The sequence below is a fragment of the Ruditapes philippinarum genome, unplaced genomic scaffold (genome assembly GCF_026571515.1).
Source record: "Ruditapes philippinarum isolate M1 unplaced genomic scaffold, ASM2657151v2 ctg2253_1_1_1_1, whole genome shotgun sequence".
In the NCBI taxonomy this organism is placed as follows: domain Eukaryota; kingdom Metazoa; phylum Mollusca; class Bivalvia; order Venerida; family Veneridae; genus Ruditapes; species Ruditapes philippinarum.
The window spans coordinates 122,074-145,756 of NW_026852746.1; the positions used below are offsets into that span (position 1 = coordinate 122,074).

The 23,683-nt window shown below is 33.1% G+C and overlaps 2 protein-coding genes, 1 long non-coding RNA gene and 1 other non-coding gene across 4 annotated transcripts; 3 read left to right on the top strand and 1 right to left on the bottom strand.

Annotated features, from left to right (window-relative positions):
- Positions 1 to 896: 896 nt before the first annotated feature.
- LOC132723255 (uncharacterized) lies at positions 897 to 4,433 on the bottom strand. Its single transcript, XR_009624720.1, has 3 exons — positions 4,245 to 4,433; positions 1,400 to 1,547; positions 897 to 914 (listed from the first exon to the last, which is right to left on the bottom strand). It is a non-coding gene; the product is annotated as an uncharacterized LOC132723255 (long non-coding RNA).
- Positions 4,434 to 8,447: 4,014 nt separating this feature from the next.
- On the top strand, positions 8,448 to 17,273 carry LOC132723263 (chondroitin proteoglycan-2-like). Its single transcript, XM_060707943.1, has 4 exons — positions 8,448 to 8,602; positions 15,654 to 15,804; positions 16,394 to 16,539; positions 16,996 to 17,273. The coding sequence occupies exons 1-4, from the start codon at positions 8,557 to 8,559 to the stop codon at positions 17,076 to 17,078; spliced, it is 426 nt and encodes a 141-aa protein (XP_060563926.1). The 5' UTR covers positions 8,448 to 8,556; the 3' UTR covers positions 17,079 to 17,273.
- Trnat-ugu (transfer RNA threonine (anticodon UGU)) lies at positions 13,326 to 13,399 on the top strand. Its single transcript has one exon. It is a non-coding gene; the product is annotated as a tRNA-Thr (tRNA).
- Positions 17,274 to 20,116: 2,843 nt separating the features above from the next.
- On the top strand, positions 20,117 to 23,138 carry LOC132723273 (peritrophin-48-like). The gene is made up of 4 exons (XM_060707950.1): positions 20,117 to 20,268; positions 20,916 to 21,072; positions 21,402 to 21,547; positions 22,942 to 23,138. The coding sequence occupies exons 1-4, from the start codon at positions 20,208 to 20,210 to the stop codon at positions 23,022 to 23,024; spliced, it is 447 nt and encodes a 148-aa protein (XP_060563933.1). The 5' UTR covers positions 20,117 to 20,207; the 3' UTR covers positions 23,025 to 23,138.
- Positions 23,139 to 23,683: the final 545 nt, after the last annotated feature.

Consider the following 23,683-nt stretch of genomic DNA (forward strand, 5'->3'; position numbering starts at 1 on the left):
TTGAGATTGTAAAATTCATAAAGTTATATTTGCTCATTCATGAAGTTATATTAGCGCAACCATGAAGTTATATTGGCGCAACCATGAAGTTATATTGGCGCAACCATGAAGTTATATTGGTGCATTTATACATATAACACACAGGAATATAGACTCGGATTATGTTATCTTTATTGTCGAAGAATCGAAAATACTAGTAACAAAAAAAATAATATCGTGTTTTCGACATTCGTTTGTTCATACAAATAAAATCCATGGTAAAAGTATTCACGATATGAAAAGAGTCCTAGTCCTATCACCTCTACATATCATGTAAGAAATGTAACTAGGCAACGACTGTATTTTTCTGTTATCTGTTTATAAATATAGACATAGATTATACGAACCCTTCCCAGCTAATCTTATATAATATTAATCTCATATAATATAATCTCATATAATATAATCTCCTATAATATAATCTCATATAATATAATCTCATATAATATAATCTCTTATAATATAATCTCATATAATATAATCTCATATAATATAATCTCATATAATTAATATAATCTCATATAATATAATATAATATACGGTAATAAGTATGTTTTGGATAAGTTGGTAACGGCAGAATATATATGTAAACTATTAGACAAAACTATAAACTTTATTAAATATAGTTTTTAACTTAATATACATTGCATATAGAGTACACGGTCATAGCATGGATTTTAGTTAGGTTCTTGCTAAGAGGTCGAATTCACAGGTTGACCCGTGTTCTATAAGGGCTACTCACCGCAGGACAAAGAAATGAGAAGAACATCCGTAAAACACAAAAGAAAGATTTGCATTTCAATCAACCGTCTGAAAACCCTCCTCTTATCCGTAACACTCTCCGTCCTACCACAAGCGGGGGAACATCCCATTTGCTGCAAACTATATGTGGGAAAACGTGGATATGTAAGAATAGATTTAAGCTATACAATGGATATATTATCTAAATTAAATAAATTAAAGTGCAACTTATCCTTTATCTCCTCTTGATATCCTTCTTTTAAGATCTGAACAATAATCAAGAATAATGCATAATGCAAGAAGAATTTAAATTGGAAATACAGCAAAAGTATGAAAAAAGGCTATCATCAAATGAAATGCTTACATCGACAAAAGACAACATGCAAATGTTCCATTCATTCTTTACATTTAATCGTTGATATTTCAGATTACTATTCTTCATTGAGGTGTCCATGTGTTGTGGATTACTATTATCTTTTTTAAAAGAAACCAAACCAAATATAAATTATTAAGTATGGAAATATCCTGACTGCCACCCACTGAAATCGTAGTGGTTAGTGCAACTTCAGACAAATATCATTTTAGAAATGGCCTAATTACAAAGTTAGGGTATTTTTACCTTTCACATTGTTTAGTTTTTGTATTGAAAGCCTGTCCAAACTCACAGTTAACAATCTCCTCCCTGCCATTAATACATATAGAATAAGCCCGGCAGTTAGCTTCATACACACCGTCTGGTTTATCCACGCAAATTTCACTCAAGCATACTGAAATAAAGAAACATGATACAGTGGTATATTAAAACTGTGACATCTCATAAACGGCTATATATACGGTGGCACAAAGATGACATGTGTGTGTTTTTATTTATCTCGTGGCCACGAGATACTATGTCGTGGCCACGAGTTACTAAGTCGTGTCCACGAAGATAGCTCAGTCCGTCGGCCGACGAAGTTATCTAACGTCGTGGCCAACGAGTTAGCCTCAAGTCTCGTGGCCCGACGACCGTTATTCTAGCTGCTCGTGCCACGACGTTCTAAGTCGTTGCCACAACTACAGCCCCGGCACACCAACTAATTGCACAGACCACTCACCGGGCCACGAGACTAGTCGGCCCACCAAGATACTACACCCAGCCGAAAAGCATTTTAACAAGACGGACTGTCAATAACTTACACTTTAGAGTCCACAGCTGAACCCTGATTTGACCACAATACACCTCTCAACCACATTCATTAGTTGTCTTGCTACTGACTAGGCTTCAACTGACTTTCTGGGTTACCCCCCCACTTACCACATGCCGCTTATTTTTCTACATTATCATCAGACAAGGATTTTACCTTATAGGCTATTTACTGTCCATGGGCAATGTCCCTTACAAATAAAATAAAACATAAATTATTCCTTCTCATGTTATCGTATAAACAAGGTTAACAGGCCGTTGTACGTACAAACTGACCAATTCGATCACAAACTTGCCCAATAAAGAGCTATAGTCAAAATTAATATCTGATGGACATTGGAAGGTGACTTTCTGATATGATCTTAAAGACAAGTGCAAAGTGAATATCTTCAGTATTTTCAAAGATTGAATGTAATGGTAAGTTGTTAAGTTAAAAAATTCATAATATATATAGTGTATTTTGATTGGTTAATTATCTCGTGGTAAGTCGTGGCCACGACATAGTATCTCGTGGCCACGGCTTAGTAACTCGTGGCCACGACATATCTCGTGGCCACGACTTAGCTATCTCGTGGCCACGACTTTGTAACTCGTGGCCACGACATAGTATCTCGTGGCCACGACTTAGCTATCTCGTGGCCACGACATAGTAACTCGTGACCACGAGATAAATAAAAACACACACATGTCACCTTTGTGCCACCGTATATATATGTACTTTTTGGTAAACAAAAAAGAACGATATTCGTCTACAAAATTTAAATAGTTGAATGGAGTTTCAATATATAACTTTTCATTTCCACATGCCATAACTACGGTGTTCCGATTGGACAATCGTGATTTTTTATTTAGTCTGTACCCGCGATGCATGATGGTACGATGATGAAAACACGATGAAGATTTTTTTTTAAAGAAATACGGATTTCAGAGGCATAAAGTGCCTTTAAGAAATGTGGAAAATGAAGTGAAATCTCGCTTTGTCGTACGTTTGTCGATGACAACTTCGAAGTCAAAATACCGTATCAATGAGTTTTCATTTTTCGATAACACATATGATTCACTTTCCACATCCGTGTAATCGGTATTTGCAAACATACATCAAAAAGCTATTAGCAATTACGTGCATCCGAAACGTAATACTGAAATCCAACCCTTACGTGAATAAAAGTAATAAATCTCACTAAAAAAGGAATTTTTAAATAAAATCATAGCAAATAAGCCATAAAATAGACCCAAAATATATTCTTCTTCAGAAGATATTTCTCAGAAGACTCGCAAATCCCCAGAAATTAACATAAGATTTCCAATTTTAAAAAGTCATCCAATTATCCTGAAATTGTCAAAATTCAAAAATAGAATATGAAGATTTTTATAGAAATTTACACGAACGGTTCAAAGGATGGTTGCAAAGTAGGTGCAGCCCACTTTAGAAATCATTTTTGCATCTGGACTATCATCAATTAAAAATCGAATGTCCGATAATATTATCACTAAGAAACTCCTTTTGCGTTTTCTTGGTACTTTTCAAAAAACTAAGTCAGTAAAATTATGTTAGATTCCAAGCCACGTAGGAATACGAGGAAATGTAAAACGTTAGATGTTTTGGTTGAAAAATCCTTAATTTCTCAGCCAGTAAATTGATCGTTACCAAAAAAGTGATTTTAAGCCCTCCATAAGTTTACTTATTTCTTCTGACTAGCAATCTAATTAGGACAAAGCTGTCTTCATAAAACACCATCTCTATCTCTCCTTAAGCGTCATGATCAAGTTGTTCTTACATGAAGAACTCGACATTCTAGTTACATAGAATTATTCTGAATATCTCTTTATTTCATGGGGTGTGTGTCCGTCCGTTCCTGCCCAGAAATATGTCGTGAATATTGGTCTCCATGTTATGAGTTCTAATGTCATACTATTTTGCTTAGTTAGCAAGTATTTGTTACAGACTATCGCTAAAAGGTAATTAAGCTTGCTTATAGAAGAAATTCTCTTGAAGAAAATAATTAAAATTTGAGTTATCATACTTATAACATTATTAAAATTCTTGTTTGTTTCAGTTATTATGTTAGGCAGATTATTTCACATTAAATATTTGGATGAAACATGCAAAGAACAACAAGAAGAATTATTACCGAAGTTATTTTAGAAACTAGAACGTCACGTGATATTAAAGGTACAAAAATAGTAACATACAATATAGCTACTGTATTCCATTCGTGTGAAATAAAAAGCACATTTTATCAGTGCAAATTTTGTAACAAATATTTAAAAAAATACTTACTTGAAAATGTAGAAATAAAAATCACGAACACAAATATACTGTTGCTAAAATTCCCGTACATCTTTAAAAAAAGAATTGTGAGTATTATTATAATAAAAAACTTTTTAATGATAAATTTAACCAGTTGAATGCTTATGAATTTCTGTTTCTGAAAATTTCAAATTTCACATTCGTTGAATATTTGTAAAAATGAAATTGTAACTATTTGCTTACCTATTTATCTGAGTAGTTGCATTACAAAAGGATTAAAGTATTACTATGAATAAAGATAAATTATCAGGCACATACTTTGGTACACTAGGTCTCACCCTATATTTTGGTATTATTATCTAAGTCATATAGCACGATGCATACATAACAATTTAATTCTTACAGCACGCTTTCGAACTATATCAATCCGAAAATATGTAAACTTGGTCGTCATTGGCTGAAGCGTTGAAAGCTTGGTCTGTTAAAATGTCCAGATGTAAAAACTTTACATTAAAATCGTAAAATTAAATTATATCAGTGTAAGCCATGTTTACGCAAACTTTATATTAAGTTTTTCTATACACTTGCAAAATGCGTGACAAAAATTAACTCCCAAATTTTAAACAGTTTTTTAGGGTCGTGCCTTTAAAACTTTCAGAGGGAAAAACTGAATTTAACAACAACACCAATTCTTCAAAAAAAAAAAAGATTGTATAAATGTAAAAGCACTTGATCATGTTACTATGAATTACTAATTCCAATGATATTATTATAGTGGCTGAATTACGAAGAAAGTAGCCCGCAAGACACCAGTGAAAATACGGAAAATATGTTGCATTGCAGTGAAAATTATTTTTTTTTTACAGTGAAAATGTGGAAAAATAAAAATAATCGCATTTATTTCATCAATATTCTCCATATTTCCTTTATAGAGTATATAATAAATGCTAGGATTCGAATTGTTTGCCCCGCATTCTTTCTCTGACCTTCATAATTACTATTTTTTCGCCTAATTATCCCCATCTTCGCTCTAAAATCTCTGCTACTTCTTACACGCGCCCAAGGGCATTAAAGTGAAGTTTCTATCATCCATACACACTGCAACATCATGAATTAACTTTATCATCAAGAAAGCAAAAATAAACAATAATAAGTCCGTTAAAAGGGCTTTTCGACAGGTTTTATGATCGTATGTAAACAGTTGTTTGCTATATAACCTTCATTTAGCAGCTGGTTATATTACCTTTGAAACGTGTTTCTTAAACTGTATTCATTTAAAAAATCATCCAATACTTTATTCATTTAAGAAATTATCCAATATCTTATTCATTTAAAATATCATCCAATACTTTTATTCATTCAAGAAATTATCTCTTTAACCTTTATTCTTGTAACACACCCTTTTATCATCAATGTAATCCTAACATAAAACACAATATCTTTCACATGAAAATTCATACCTATGACTACATACACAAGCCGTGACCAGCTTACATGACTGAAACCCACTAGTCATTATGTGACACTCATCCTCTTTTTAGAAGCAGCATCCGCGCCAGACTTCATGCTACTTTTCATCCCGAAACTACTTTTAAATACGTTTCACAAACCAACACATACTGCGCAAACTACCAAAACAAATCAACTTTTTAAAAACATTCGTTAAAAACATTATTCCACGAAGTACCAAAGAGAGACCAAAAATCAAAAAACCGTTATCCATCCTCGTTAAAAAGGTTAATACATTAAAATCAGTCAAAATCGAATATTACCACTGTACGTCACCTATCCCTGAATCTTTTTTCCCTTTTCTGTAAAATATTTGTACATTTTCCCCTAAGTTTGATTTTCTTAAAACATTTTGGCTTACCTGGAGGCAAGCAACTTTAAAATCAATAATATTCACGACTGATTATAATTCCAAAGTTATCACCTTACTTTAAGATGCCTCCCTAATGGGAAAAGTCGTGTATCCGCTCGTGGGCCTCCGAAGCCTCTTGTAGATGTACACCGTTGCATCAATCTCGGGCACCCGGAAACACAAATGTTTCGGTTGTGAAGCCCAACATAACCTCAACATCCGGGGACGGTCCGAACCTCTCAGTGCCTTTGAACGCGATGACCTATAACATAAGATACACACACCACTTAACAGTGTGGTAAATAAAATATTAAATTAAACCATCGTGTACGGCCAATAGGGTCCTGATGTTCAAGTAGTTTACACAGCGTTTAATTATTTATTCATTATGTAAACTTCAGCAATTAATATATTTTGAAAATTAATGTATTGCTCTTTGCAATAAATTTTATAGTTTTCTCAACTGAAGACATATTACAACAAAATAAATTTCGTTGGAATAATATAATATCATTGTTGGTATAAGTAATTCATAATCAAAACTTTAATTTACCATACACATTTTGAAATGACCGGGAATATTGTTGCTTTATATTCGTTTCGCATCTACTCCAATACCCATACAAACCACGCCATGGACTCATTTATAACATAAATTCATCTCACCTAAAATCGACGAATGACATGGCAGTTTACAGGATCGCCTAAAAACCATTTAATAATCCATTTTCGTTATCTAACGCCAACATGAAGAAGTACACCGTTACAAACGTCTAAATTGATTTACATATTCTTAAGTAGTTTTGGTTGTTCGTTTTTTGCAACTGTTCTTTACGCAATTTTAATGAAAAATAGGCCGCCTAAACGTCGTTTTGTATGATGTCCAGCTCCTTTGCCAGTGGTTATGGTTCGACAGGACGGACGAAACTAGCGTTGTTTTCCACGTTGTCTGTTGGATAGCCGCCACCCATCTATCAAATAAGTTCATTAATTCATTTGATGATATGAACAAGGTGGAACTTTAATTGTCATTTAATAAACTTAGTAGCGGGAACTATGTGACACTAAAGGGCAGTATACTCCCCTGATAAAACGTTTTGATGATTGCGCTTGCGATTTGTGAGGCCCTGATTCTCATTTAAAATGGATTTTATAAACTTTAGTTCGAGGACATACGCTACAGCATAAATATAATATAGATAAAGAAACATTTATGATAATTCAATTTTGAATGGTGAGCACAGGTTTAAGTCAGAATAACCTTAAATTTTGCCAATAATTGTGTGTTTATTTTTATAACATGCAAATAATCAATAATTATGTGACCCACGGATATTTCCATCAATATTGTTCGAAATGTATCAGTCCTCGTCCCAATCTAAATTTAAAAGGAGTGGGGACATTCTCTCTATTGTAACGTAGATTCTACTTTACACGGGGAAGTTTTTATACTGATTTCCTAAACATTTTTTCATGTAAATAGTGGTCAATCCACATCAATATAACAGTCAATTCTTAAAATATTTATTACTAATTGAAAGGCAACTTGAATTGCAAAAAAATAACATAACGTCTTTTAAAAGTCGAACAGTTTTGCTAATGTAACAAAAATCACGAATAGTCTTTTGGTTAAAACCTAAAGAACCTTGCTCCATTGTGTTTAACACACATGTACATGAATGACCCTGTTACTATTCGTTTATTTATGTTGCTATAGCCTTTGAAATGTAGCATAATAAGTCTCAATTATTTTTTTTAAAAAACACTCTATTTTCAAACCGTTCCGTATCATCTATTAATATATATCAAAATATATCGTGACATACAAAGTCGTTTTTAATTTACAGTGAGCCTTGTTCGATTAGATATCGCCGTTGTTTTCTTATGGGTTCAGACAAATTTTACACTTTCATTGCTTAGTACTGGTTTCTTCTACGGACAGATTCGCAGTGATACAATAAGGCTAAAAAGCGTTCAAAACACAAGCGAACTAAACAAATTAATACTAAATATACTCAGTCTCATATTGCCAAGAAAACCAAGGCCAAATCTTATATTAATATGTTTAAACTTTACATCACAACAGTTCATTTATAGTTAGACTAATTTGTCTTTTTTACTTTGTTACATTACCGTGTTTTTGAGGTCATAGGTCGCGGGAAATATCAATCTGAAGAAAAATGCAATAAATCATTGTTAATAGACTAAGGAAAGGATGCCATTATTATATATAAATTCCCTGTGCTTGGTTTCAAACAATAATCGAGTATGATTGACAAATATTGTAATTTTTAGGATAAAGTTTTCTTTCACAGAATGATCGAGAATTAGGAGCAACTATTAGAACTATCTCAGACGGGCCTCAAAGGTCCAAAGTGCAAAAACCATAGGCAAACTTTTGGTATAAAGGTATGACCAACAGACTGTTCAGTCGGAGATAGATATAACATTTTCATCGTTAAATATTTATTAACTTTCATCATGAATAAAATTGTGATTTGCACAGTATTGCTTTCTGCCTTTGTCGGTAAGTTTTTACTTTACTTATTTTAATTATTTTATTTCTGTCATTATAACTAGAAACTACAATATTGAGTTACGATCAATTATCAAAATCTTAAATATCTTATATTCTTCAAGATTTCATATAGTTAAGTAATATTTCAGGAAAAGAATGCTACGTTCATATATGAGCCGCGTCAAGACAAAACCAACATAGTGCGTTTGCGACCAGCATGGATCCAGACCAGCCTGCGCATCCGCGCAGTTCCTGATCAGGTCCTTGCTGTTCGCTTACAACCTATTTCAAGTAGAGAAACTGATTAGCGAACAGCATGGATCCTGACAGGACTGCGCGATGCGCAGGCTGGTCTGGAATCCTATGCGTCGTCCCAAACGCACCTATGTTGGTTTGTCGTGAACGCCCGGCTCCATAGTTCCTTCTCCAAGCCCAAAAAGAAAAAAAAAACAATATAAAAAAAAAGAGTGTAAAAAAATAAATGTATACAGGTATTGCCAGAAAGCATTGTTAATGGATGAAGAAAAACAAGTTTTGGCAATTGTTTCTTAGTTTTTCATGAAAATACATTAAATAGTTTAGGAATTAGTTAAGATCTCACAATGCTCTGTGAACTTAAATGATTTTATGCAAAATGTCGTTTGAAATTAAGATTTTTAAAGTTTAAATTTTTTCCTATAACTCTTACTTACTGTACACGCACGGATTTTCAAAAGCAGACGATAACTCAAAGTTGTTGTTGTTATTTTCGTTGCTTCTAGTTTAAAAGTTGACATTAATGGTAATCTTTTTCACTGTTATTAAAGTGGTATAACAAGTTGTATATTTCAAAAGATTGACTATTTTAATGGCAATTGGGAACACTTATTGATAATTACAAATTTTAGGATGAAATAACCTAAAATTGCTTAAATATAAACAAAACGCCCACACTTTTTATAAATTGAACATTGCCCGATAATTTCCGAGGGATATTTTTAAATATTTGTGTTGGATTGTGGATTATTGATTACTCATAAAATTTTGAAAAAAAATGTAACCAAAATTAAGCTAGTTTACCATTTACTTCTTGGATGGGGCAATAATGTCACTTTAAAATAAACTGTCGGACTAGTAATTCTATGGATTTACTGACTGCCCGGGTTCAAACCCTGTCAAGGACAAGCAGTTGTTTTGCTTGAGCAAGAAACTTTACATTCATTGCTTAGTACGTTGATTCCAGTACAGAAATTGAGCATGATAGCTTCCCAAATCGAACCAAAAAAATGTATAAACTAAACGTCGTACCAAAATTTCCGGCTATGCACGGCAGTAAATTGTACAACTTATCTGCACGAACTAGAACTTGGCTGCAAGTCTTTCGCAAAACTGTCTGGGGGCCGGTCATCCATGTGCTGGACTGCTCAGAAACAATGTAATAACACAGACACAGGAAATTGTGTGAATGAGTAATGTAATCAAATTAACTTGAGCGGCGCATGACAATACCACTCATAATGGGGTTTGCGACCAGCATGGATCAGACACCTGCCATGCGGCGCACGTCCTAATCAGGACCATTGCCTTGCGCTTACAAATCCTTTACAATAGACAAACTGGACTAGCCGAACCCAGCATCGGATCCTGACAGACTGAGCGAGCTGGCTGCGCAATACCATATGTGGTTTCTGTCACTCGTCGCGCCAATATTTTGTCCTCAAACTTTGCAAGTGCAGATGTGAATGACTCAATAATATACCATGTATACATAAAAACAAGTAACAAAAACACGTCATTAATCACATCTTATATCATTTGAATATTATAAAACAGGAACGACATGAGAAAACCTTTGTCTTTGTTGCTTTTAAAATATTTAGCTTTACTCTGTTAGGCTTAAACTTTCTTTACAATAAACGTGTTCCAAGTGTAAGTGTCACATGGGAGTGATTTTAAAAAATAAATCTTACAGTTAATATAACATAAACAATGATTATGTAACACACAATAATCTGCGTCAATATAACATTGTTTACATTTTTCATTAACAGTCCAAGAAGGGCGCCACCATGCGGTAATCTTATCCGACGTTCCAGTACCCCGCCGACGGACAGTACGCTGACAAGGATTCAGAACTGTGCTACATGGTAGTACTTGCAAACGCACAAGAATTCTTAGGACAACAATTTCTGTCCTTCCGGTAAGAACAACTACAGAGTATAAAACAAATATCACAAAATACTGTTGAAAAAAATCTAAGATTTAAAATGCGGATTAGTAGTTTTCGAGAAAAAAATCATCTTTAGAAATGATAGATTTAAATGTTATAAATTATATAATTTTGCAGATTTCAATGCTCTTAAAGACATAATAACAAGGAAACCTTATTTTCTAATTACCTGCATAGAAAGACCGCCAAACAAGCTCATCTTTCCGTATCATTTATGACTTTAAAGACCAGGTTTGACATCTAAGCGTATATTTCGTTTACTCTTCTATATAGGCTGCTCTAATGATTAACTTATATTTGAAATTTTATCATTTCAAATTCAAATGGTAATGCCCTATATGATGAAAAAGAAATTTATTTCTTTGCATTGAATGTTATTATATTTGTTGATGCTACAGTACCTTTCTTTTTCTTTAGTCCGTGCACAGGACTAGGTCATTCGACGATCTTTACACACGTGCAATGGATAGTATGCTGCTATCCCCCACCAGTGCGGAACCAAATTCCGAACAATGGAAAACATACTAATTTAAAGAGATTTAACCTTCATTCGTCCGTGATTTCTTTATAATGTATGAAATGATAATAAATGATTAAATTGTGAAAATTATATTAAAAATTAAGCAACCGTAACTCTATTCTAGTATATATTTCAAAATTTGATAGCTAACAAAAATATATAATAAATCAGGAACATTATATTTTATGATTTCTTTATTCTCTGTCGTATGAAACACAAAAAAAGTTGTTAGTTTTTCGTCACACATTGAGAAAGCTTAATGAATAATTGGCTAATTTTTATTAACTTTATTTGTTAATTTCGATAATTATTTTTTCTCGCAAAAACCATTTACAATCGGCGTCGGCGTGTATATGGCAAATACGCACATACTGAAGTTAATCACAGACAATCTAATACCATTTCTTCCACTTAAAACGCCATTAGTTAAGGAGTTTTGGACAGAAAACAAACTTCCAGATCTCCTCATTCATATTCTATTCTGGCCAATACCGTACGTCATGTCTTGTGTATTCTTCATCATGATCATAAAGAAAATCATGAAAAATGTGGAACCGGCAAATTATCAAATAAATTAGTCGCAAGAAAGAAGAAGAAAAAACAACAAATAAAAAGAAATGAATAACTGCAAGTTTATATCCGAAACGTTATGTCATAGTCGATTGAGTATTTTTGAACAACAACATAACGAAATCTCTAATGATTCTAATAAGATATCTGTACAAAAACATTACGTAAAATGCTTCCCATGAGAGAAAGAGTTTTTTTTGGAGCAACCTATTGTTTACCTTTAGTCCTTGTGTCGAAAAAGTGTGACGACAAATAAAGCAGCCAGAAAAGCTACGATACTTGGTAAATTTTCAGGGTTATGTTTTTTTAATCATCGCTAGTAGTTACCTGGCACAGCAAAGCCACAATATATTCTTTAATTAAATCAAACGCTAAATCGTAAGATCTTTTTCCGACAAATCTAGACGATCATTAAGTTCAATCACCTTCTTTCTGCAATGTTATCCATAAATAAAACAATCTTAACTAAGGTATTTAACTATTTTTTAAAGATGAAATCACTCGGTAGCTGCATAGTCTTAACCATACAAAGTTATACGTACCACGGCAACCAAATGTGAGAGTTCTGCCGTTATGCCAGCGCTCTCAAACCGAAGTGGAAGCATCCATTTGAATTACTTAAAATATTGATATTGTTGAGGTGATGAGATGATGATATTAATGATGATCGATGATCGAGATCACGAATATATCGCAGGTATCGTATCTGATTGCACTGCACGTAATACTTATGGATACTGTAATGCTAAGTTTGCTGTGTAGTTCATAAGTCATGGTCAGACAGACTCACTTTACCCTCCGAAAACGAGACGAATTTACGACACAATCACGACACGGCTACCGAGACTAAGAAGGGATTTGAAAATGAGTATAATGAATATAAAGATGCTCTGCATATATCTGAATATCAAACAATGAATGCATAATTTCAGATTATATTGATGTGACTCATTGCTCTCTGACATTTTACTTTTATACTACTAATCACAATCTTGGCAAATACGATAAACCGTTTTGCCTTAAGACATATTTTAACACTTTTTTTTTTCAAAATTTTGGCAGTATTTTATATTTATATGACAGGTCGACTACTTACTTATTCCAATTTTTATGGCAATATTTCCAGAACGAATGCATACATTACAAAATCGGTACAAAAATTGGTACACAGTTTTTCACAAGATTTTCATATTTAAATTTGAAAACTTCTTGCAATGGTATCCATTTATCACTACCGCCCAACTGTCCATCGGACCCGCAGCTTGCCCCCATACCAGGTTAATTTTGCGTGTTTTTTTTTCCGTTCTTTTGGTTTCCCGTTTCCTAACAGTGGTCAGTATCCCTGCCATGTTTATCTCGTTCAAGTTAAAAGTCGTCCCTTACACTCAAGTAAAATCGTATTTTATTACACCTTGCGCTGTGGTAAGTGGTAAGCCCACATAGCTCAATCGGTAAGAGCGCGAGACTTGTAATCTCGAGATTTGGGGTTCGATTCCCCGCGCTGGCCTCCTTTTAATTACTTATCACTCTATCGGATGAAACTCCCGTGTATGAGTGCTTAAACACACTTGGCACGATTTAAAGAACGACGAGAAGCTTCTGGAATTGGGGAATATTTCTGTATCTGTATGTTGCACTTACCTCCAAAATCTGAAATGACTAACACTCTTTCTGCAGGACTCGCCATATGGGCAACCGGTCTCGCGTGCATAAATAAACTCAAATACATGTACACAAAATTGTATGTGTTTAAATAATAACAATAATGATGATGATGATGATGATGATGAATGATGATGATGATGATGATGATGATGATGATGATGATGATGATTGATGATGATGATGATAAAAATACATCTAGTAGTTATTATTATTTTTATTACCAAAATGAAATAAATAATAATTATTCTAATAATAAAATATTTAAACTTAAAGTAAGAATACAAATAAAAACTGAATCAAATTGTCAGTGGTGGTATGCTAGACAACAGAGTTAAGCGTAAAGAACTTCCTGATTTAGGTAATCTCGTTATGGCACAAGTGATCTACGTGGCTAAAACTATATAAATCGAATGTAACTCAGTAAAACCAACATTTTAAAAAAATAATAGTTGACATAAAAACTTACTAAAACATAATGGGATTAAGTACCATACACACACCTAGAGACAATCACTTTGATTCGTAAGTCCATAAATTTACTTTTCGGGTCTCCCTTGTACTGTAAAGGAACTGTTCGTAAATAGGATTCTTTATCCGAAATAAATGTATGTGAATATGTTTGTTTTTTTATAGTGATTATGTTCCTTGCTCCTTCATTTATAACAGCATGGTTTTTTGTTAATAACATATTTATGCACGAATCAGAGTCATAAATGTATTTTAAATTGTCATCAATGATCATCCCAAAATCATATTTTATTGCTTGGCACGGCAATTTAAATAGGGGCGGACTTTTATTCAGTTTAATTACCTGAACATAGTTTGTTGCAGCAACTCCGTGGTATAATTAATGAATGTAGTCAACAAAACAAGCTTCGGAGAATTTGTTCAGTGGCGAACTCTTTTTATCACAATCTAGACTCGTGTATTTTTTTCGCATGGTTATACCAAGTATGAATATTTTGATGGCTCGAATGCTATTGCTTTCGTCTTTAATACCTTTATACATTTATACTCTTTTATATCTGAGAACATATGAGCCGCGTCACGACAAAACCAACATAATGCGTTTGCGACCAGCATAGATCCAGACCAGCCTGCGCATCCGCGCAGTCTGATCAGGTCCTTGCTGTTCGCTTACCAACCCTATTTCAAGTAGAGAAACTGATAGCGAACAGCATGGATCCTGATCAGACTGCGCGGATGCGCAGGCTGGTCTGGATCCATGGTGGTCGCAAACGCACTATGTTGGTTTTGTCGTGACGCGGCTCATATGTTCTCAGATATAAAAGAGTATAAATGTATAAAGGTATTCAGAAACATTTTAATGGATAAGAAAACAAGATTTTGGCAATGTTTCTTATTTTTTCATGAAAATACATAGATAGTTTGAGGAATATTAAGATATTCACAATGCTCTGTGAACATTAAATGATTTTAAGCAAAATGTGTTGAACTTAAGATTTTTAAAGTAAATTTTTTCTATAACTCTTACTTACACGCACGGATGTTTCAAAAAGCAGACGATAACTCAAAGTTGTTGTTGTTACTTCGTTTCTTCTAGTTTAAAGTGACATTATGGTAATTTTTTCACTGTTATTAAAGTGGTATAAACAAGTTGTATATTTCAAAAGATTGACTATTTTAATGGCAATTGAACACTTATTGATAATTACAAATTTTAGGATGAAATAAATAAAAATTGCTTTAAATATAAACAAACGCCCACACTTTTTATAAATTGAACATTGCCGATAATTTCCGAGGGATATTTTTAAATATTTGTGTTGATTGTGGATTATTGATTACTCATAAAATTTGAAAAAAAATGTAACCAAAATTAAGCTATTTACCATTTACTTCTTGGATGGGCATAATGTCACTTTAAAAATAAACTGTCGGACTAGTAATCTATGGATTACTGACTGCCCGGGTTCAAACCCTGTCAAGGACAAGCAGTTGTTTGCTTGAGCAAGAAACTTTACATTCATTGCTTAGTACGGGTTGATTCCAGTAACGAAATTGAGCATATAGCTTCCAACACAATCGAACTAAAATAAATTTGTATAAACTAAACGTCGTACAATAAATTTCAGGCTATGCATCGGCAGTAAATTGTACAACTTTATCTGACGGAAACTACGAACTTGGCTGCAAGTCTTTCGCAAAATGTGTTGGGGGCGTGTCATCCATTGTGGACTGTCCAGAACACAATGTATATAACAACAACACAGGAATGTGTGATGAGTAAGTAATCAAATTATACTTGAGCGGCGCCATGACAAAACCATCATAATGGGTTTGCGACCAGCATGGATCCAGACCAGCCTGCGCATCCGCGCAGTCTGATCAGGATCCATGCTGTTCGCTTACAAATCCTTTTACAAGTAGAGAAACTGATAGCGAACAGCATGGATCCTGACCAGACTGCGCGGATGCTGGTCGCAAACCCATTATGTTGGTTTTGTCATGTCGCGGCTCAATTATTTTTTGTTCAAATTTGCAAGTGCAGATGTTGAATATGACGTCAATATATACCATGTATACCATTTAAAAGCAATGTAAAACAGAAACACGTCATTAATCACATCTTATATCATTTGAATATTATAAAACAGGAACGACATGAGAAAACCTTTGTCTTTGTTGCTTTTAAAATATTTAGCTTTACTCTGTTAGGCTTAAACTTTCTTTACAATAAACGTGTTCCAAGTGTAAGTGTCACATGGGAGTGATTTTAAAAAATAAATCTTACAGTTAATATAACATAAACAATGATTATGTAACACACAATAATCTGCGTCAATATAACATTGTTTACATTTTTCATTAACAGTCCAAAGAATGTGGCGCCACCATGCGGTAATCTTATCGACTGTTCCAGTACCGCCGACGGACAGTACGCTGACAAGGATCAGAACTGTGCTACATGGTATACTTGCAACGACAAGAAATTCTTAGGACACAATTTCTGTCCTTCCGGTAAGAACAACTTACAGAGTATAAACAAAATATCACAAAATACTTTAAAAAAATCTAAGATTTAAAATGCGGATTAGTAGTTTTCGAGAAAAAAAATCATCTTTAGAAATGATAGATTTAAATGTTATAAATTATATAATTTTGCAGATTTCAATGCTCTTAAAGACATATAACAAGGGAAAACCTTATTTTCTAATTACCTGCATAGAAAGACCGCCAACAAGCTCATCTTTCCGTTATCATTTATGGACTTTAAAGACAGGTTTGACATCAAGCGTATATTTCGTTACTCTTCTTATTAGGTCTCTTCTAATGATTAACTTATATTTGAATTTTTATTCATTCAAATTTCAAGTGGGTATGCTATAGGATGAAAAAGGAAAGTTATTTCTTTGCATTGAATGGTTATTATATTTGTTGATGCTACAATACTTTCTTTTTCTTTATCCGTCACAGGTACCGTATTTGACGAATCTTTACACACGTGCAACTGGATAGATGCTGTACCCCCACCGTGCGGAACCAAATCCGGAAAATAGAAACAACATATGAACTTTAAAGAGATTAACCCTTCATCTCCGTGATTTCTTTATAATGTATGAAATGATAATAATAACTGATAATTTGTGAAATATATTTAAAAATAAAACGTAACTTATTCTAGTATAGTTATTTCAAAATATGATAGTCGTTAACAAAATATTATTTAATAATAAATCAGACATTATATATTATTATGTTGTTTTTTTTATTTTTTCTATTCTCTGTGTATGAAAACAGAAAAAGTTGTTAGTTTTCGTTACATTTAGAGAAGACTTTAATGATAATTAATTGGGTAATTTTTTATTAATTTATTTTTTTAATTTATTTATTTTTCTCCAAAAACATTACAATCGGGTCGGTGTAATGCAAATACAACATATGAAGTTAATACAGACAATAAACCATTCTTCATTTAAAACGTCATTAGTAAGAGTTTTGGGACAGAAACAAACTTCCAGATTCTCATTCATTTTATTTGCAATACCGTATTCACTGTTTTTTGTGTATTTCTTCATCATGAGTCATAAATGAAAATCATGAAAAATGTGGGAACTGGGAAATTATTCAAATTATAATTAGTCGCAAGAAAGAAAGAAAGAAAGAAAAACAGAATAAAAAGAAATTGAATAACTGCAAGTTTTTACTATCGAAACTGTTATGGTCATTAGTCGATTTTGAGTACTTTTGAACAACAACAAAGGAAATCTCTAATGATTCTAATAACGATATCTGTACAAAAACATTACGTAAATGCTTTCCCACTCAATTGACTGTATTTTTTGGAGCACCTAGTTGTTTACCTTTAGTCCTTTTCGAAAGTTTGACGAAAATAAAGAACCAAAAAGCTACGATACTTGGTAAATTTCAGGGTTATTTTTATTAATCATGCTAAGTAGTTACCGCACGAGCAAAGACAATTATTCTTTTTAATTAAATCAAACTGCTAAAATTCTAAGATTTCTTTTTCCGTATCAAGATCTATACGTTCATGTTAAAGTTCAATCACCTTCTTATTCCTGTGCAATGTTAATAGCTGATAATATAAAACAATCTTAACTAAGGTTATTTTAACTATTTTTTAAGTGAAATTACTGGTAGCTGCTATAGTCTTAACCATACAAAGTTAAGTACCGCACAAATGTGAGAGTTTCTGCCCGTTATGCAGGGCGCTCTCAAAACCGGAAGTGACATCCATTTAATTATCTTAAAATATTGATATTTTGATGATGAAGATGATGATGATAATGATGATGATGATGATGATCACGATATATCGCAGTGTTTATCGTTATCTGATTTGCACTGACGTAAATATTATGGATGTACTTAATGGCTAAGTTTGCTGTGTAGTTCAAAGTATGGTCAGACAGACTCACTTTTACCTCCGAAAACGAGGACGATTTCTACGACACAATCTACGACACGGCTACTCTGAGACTAAGAAGGGATTTGGAAAAGATATAATGTAATATAAGATGCTCTGCATATATCGATATCACATTGAACGATAATTCAGATATATAGATGTGATATTGCACTACATTTTATTTTAACTACAATCACAATCATTGGCAAATACGATAAAGTTTTGCCTTAAGACATATTTTAACACTTTTTTTTCAAAATTTTGGCAGTATTTTATATTTATATGACAGGTCGACTACTTACTTATTCAATGTTTATGCAATATTCCAGAACGAATGCATACATAGCAAAATCGGTACAAAATTGGTACACAGTTTCACAAGATTCATATTTAAATGTTGAAAACTTCTTGCAATGGGTCCATTTATCACTACCGCCCAACTGTCCATGGACCCGAGCTTGCATACAGGTTTAATTTTGCCGTGTTTTTTTTCCGTTCTTTTGGTTCCCGTTTTCCTAACAGTGGTCAGTATCCCTCCATGTTTATCTCGTTCAAGTTAAAAGTCGTCCCTTACACTCAAGTAAAATCGTATTTTATTACACCTTGCGCTGTGGTAAGTGGTAAGCCCACATAGCTCAATCGGTAAGAGCGCGAGACTTGTAATCTCGAGATTTGGGTTCGATTCCCGCGCTGGCCTCCTTTTAATTACTTATCACTCTATCGGATGAAACTCCCGTGTATGAGTGCTTAAACACTTGGCACGATAAAGAACGACGAGAAGCTTCTGGAATTGGGGAATATTTCTGTATCTGTATGTTGCACTTACCTCCAAAATCTGAAATGACTAACACTCTTCTGCAGGACTCGCCATATGGGCAACCGGTCGCGTGCATAAATAAACTCAAATACATGTACACAAAATTGTATGTGTTTAAATAATAACAATAATGATGATGATGATGATGATGATGATGATGATGATGATGATGATGATGATGATGATGATGATGATGATGATGATGATGATAAAAATACATCTAGTAGTTATTATTATTTTATTACCAAAATGAAATAAATAATAATTATTCTAATAAATAAAATAATTTAAACTTTAAAGTAAGAATACTAAATTAAAAACTGAACAAATGTCAGTGGTGTATGCTAGTACAAGATTAGCGTAAAAACTCCTGATTTAGGGTCTCGTATGGCACAAGTGATCTGTGGGTAAAACTATATTAATCAGAATGTTAACTTAGTAAAACAACATTTTTTAAAAAATAATTAGTTGACATTAAAACATTATAATAAATAATGATTAATGTACATACTACACACCTATGAGACAATCACTTTTTGATTTGTATGTCATAAATTATACTTTTGTCTCCCTTGTACTGTCAAAGGAACTTGTCGTAAATAGGTTTTCTTTATCCAAATAAATATTATGTAAATGTTGTTTTTTATGATTATTTCTTGCTCCTTCATTATACAAGATGGTTTTGTTAATAACATCATTTATGCTCGAATCAGTCATTAAAATGTATTTTAATTGTCATTCATGATCATTCAAAATTCATATTTTATTGCTTGGACGGCATTTAATAGGGGCGGAGTTTATTTCAGTTTAATTACCGAACTAATTTGTGCAGAACTCGTGTATAATTAATGAATGTTAGTCAACAAACAAGGACTGTCGAGAAATTTGGTCAGTGGGAACTCTCCTTTTTTACAATCTAGAACTCTGTGATATTTTTTCCGGATGTTGTTTCCAACCATGGATATTGTTATGGTTCGCATGCTTTTGCTTTCGTCTTTTGTCGGTAAGATATTCTTCTATATCTAAATTCAAAATATATATTTGTTTTCTTCTTTTTTTTCTTTTCTTTTTTTGTGCGAGAATTGAATTTCGCGTCACACTCTAATACTGAACAAACTGGTAGGTCATGTAGTATTTTATTTGTATCTGATACAGCTAACTTAAGACTTTATGATCCTTCGATGTCATTTCTGTTTTAGACAATTTGCGAATAGCTTAAATTTTAGTGTAAAGTTTCAATATATAATTTATGTACGCTTAGTGTTTAAAATTATTATTGTAGTATTTTAATTGAATTGTAACACATTTACTAAGCAAATTGACTGTTCATATAAATTAACTTCAAACTTTGCGTCGATCTTAACCAATTTGATTTTGTAAATGCTTACTCATGACACTGGGCTATCACACTAATATTCTCAGATGGACTGGACCATGTTTGAATCTGCATGATACCATTCATCATTTTAAGCGAAAGATTTACTAAACAGCGGAAAGTGCAGACATTGATCAGATTGTAACTCATACAATGATTTTCGTAAACTATCGTCACCACTCTTATATAGTAGACGACATTTTACAGATTTTCATTCCTACCATAAGATTCAAAGTATGTAAAAAACATAGTATGAGACACATTTAATCTTTCAGGATATGTGTCGGCACAGGTCAACTGTACAGGATTAGCAGACGGCAACTATGAGCTTACTTGTACATCTTTCGGAACGTGCACTGGGGGCGTGTCCTCTAATACTCTTGAATGTCAAGGAGAGACCGTATTTAACAAACTAAATGGACAGTGTGACGAGTATGTTGTTTTATATAAACAATCGACCATTTTATCCAAAGATAACATGTAATTAGTCTTGAGAAAACATGTTAATGTTAATCTTTATTTCATTTCTTGATATTTCCGTACTTATGTTAATAAGACACTGAAAATAGACGGAATATGCCGATCCTTGCCGAGTATAATAGATAGTATCCTTACTGGTCAATGGTAAGATACTTCGTCACCGGGCACCTGCAAAATGTGTTTTCAAACAATTGGGACTGGCATTTTGCAGGTGCGCGATGATGTAATATTCTACCATTTCCTGTGTCCTTTGTACAATCCTTGTTTTTTAACGATTTCAGTCCGTCAAACGTGATACCTCCATGTGGAACTCTATTGGATTGTTCAATCACCCCCGACGGATATTATGCCGACAAAACCCAGGGTTGCACGTCATGGTTCACGTGTCACGACAGAAATTATAAAGGACACACAGCATGTTTTCCTGGTATATAACGCTTTTACGAAAGACCGGTGTGGACATTTCAACTTCGTGAATTCCCGATTTCATCTTCGTGAATTTCCGATTTCATCTTTGTGAATTCCCGATTTCATCTTCGTGAATTCACAATTTTAACTGTGAACTCATGCTTTCACAATACGGAATTCACGATTTCACGATTTCAGTTCATGAATTCACGAATTCAACTTCACGAATTCACATTTTCAGCTTATTGAATTAACGATTTCAATTTCATGAATTCAACTTTGTGAATTCACAATTTTAACGTGACGAATTCACGATTTTTAACTTCATGATTCACGATTTCGACTTCGTGAATTCAACTTTGTGAATTCACAATTTTAACTTCACGAATTCACGATTTCAACTTCTTAAATTCAGCTTTGTGAATTCAAGATTTCAACTTCGTGAATTCAACTTCGCGAAATCACGTTTCTAACGTCCACCACCAGCCTTTCGTACGCTTTTGACATCTCTTTCCATTGAATTAATTGAATAATCATGACGTTTGTATAAATTTTATACACGGCTGCTGTCAACTTTGCAAGTAATATCATTTTTTTCTATATTAAAGGAAGTTTACTGTATAAATTTGTATGTAAACTACCATTTATTTTCGCCCATATAACCTGTCAAAACTGTAATAAGTAATGATGTACACATCTATTTAACAAATAAACCAAATAGACGAGATGAAACACATACAATGGATAAAACATTTGGACAAAAGTGTTTACGATATTGACAATGTAAATCAGAGACAATCGGTGAAATTGTTGAGTTTCACCAATTCAAAACATACAGGGTAAATTCTAAATATATCCGAATAAACTAACGCGCCGCGTGATCGTTTCCGTTAAAACAAAAATATGGGAAGCCACATCTGTCATCATTACGATATTGCAATGTGTGACAGCAATAAGGAGACCATGAACACCAGTCCATAATTATATCAGTCAAAAAGAACCACTTGTCCCTATTTGAAAAATTAGTAAATTAGATTAACGTCTAGTCAATCTAATATAATGTTAAATAAATAAGTGTTGTAAAATTTTACGAAGAATACATATCCTCTTTTCCAGAAGTGACGTATTTAAAACGAAAACATTTTTTGGTAATGTTTAGGCTAAAAAAAAACACTCTTTCACGAAATAATGGCATACCCCATTAAAAGAAATTGACCACATTTCCTTTCCTTAAAGAAGTGCAGCTTACACTAACAGTAACTGTCTATAATAATCAGACTGACAACATTGCTTCACGAATGACACCGTTTTTATCAAATTTAAACATAAATTAAAATAGCAAGGGCATTTCCAACTAGTATCTTATTTGCGAAAATGCAAAAAAAAAAATTATTGCGTTTTCTTTTATTTCAGGGATGGTTTTTGATGAGACATTGTCCACATGCAACCACAAAAGCAACGTAGCGCCACCTTGCGGAACTAAAATTGGATTTTAAGATCATTAATGTTCATCAATTCAAACGATTTTCCTGCATCATTTCATGTTCATAGATTTAATATTTTTAACAATAATATTCTATATGTTATGAAACGTTATTCGCACTTGTCTTTTTCAACATACTTCTACATGCATATTTGTGTACAAATGGGTGTTTGTTTCTAACCAAGACTGGACCTCAATTTGTATGGAAATCTACAGTCCTGCTCATCACTCAAATGGTTGGTCCGTAAAAGAAAGAAAGAAAGAAAGAAAGAAAGAAGGAAAGAAAGATGGAAAGAAAGAAAGAAAGAGTGAAAGAAAGAAAGAAAGAAAGAAAGAAAGAAAGAAAGAAAGAAAGAAAGAAAGAAAGAAAAAGAAAGAAAGAAAGAAAGAAAACAAAAATAAATATTGACCACGAGAATAAAGAAGGGAAATAAGTTAAATTGAGGCCATAAGATAATCAAGCAATGATAATATTTTCCCGCAGGTCATCTTAGTTCTTACATAGGTTGTGTCATATTCATGACATGATATATTTAGTGGCATTCAACCCTAATTGTCATATCATTTGACCGTAACGGTTTGTTTATTTCTAATGTCATCTAATTTTTCGCTAAGGAAATCTGCTTGTTATTAGGTAAGCATAGTAGCGGAAATATTTGCATCTTTATTAAT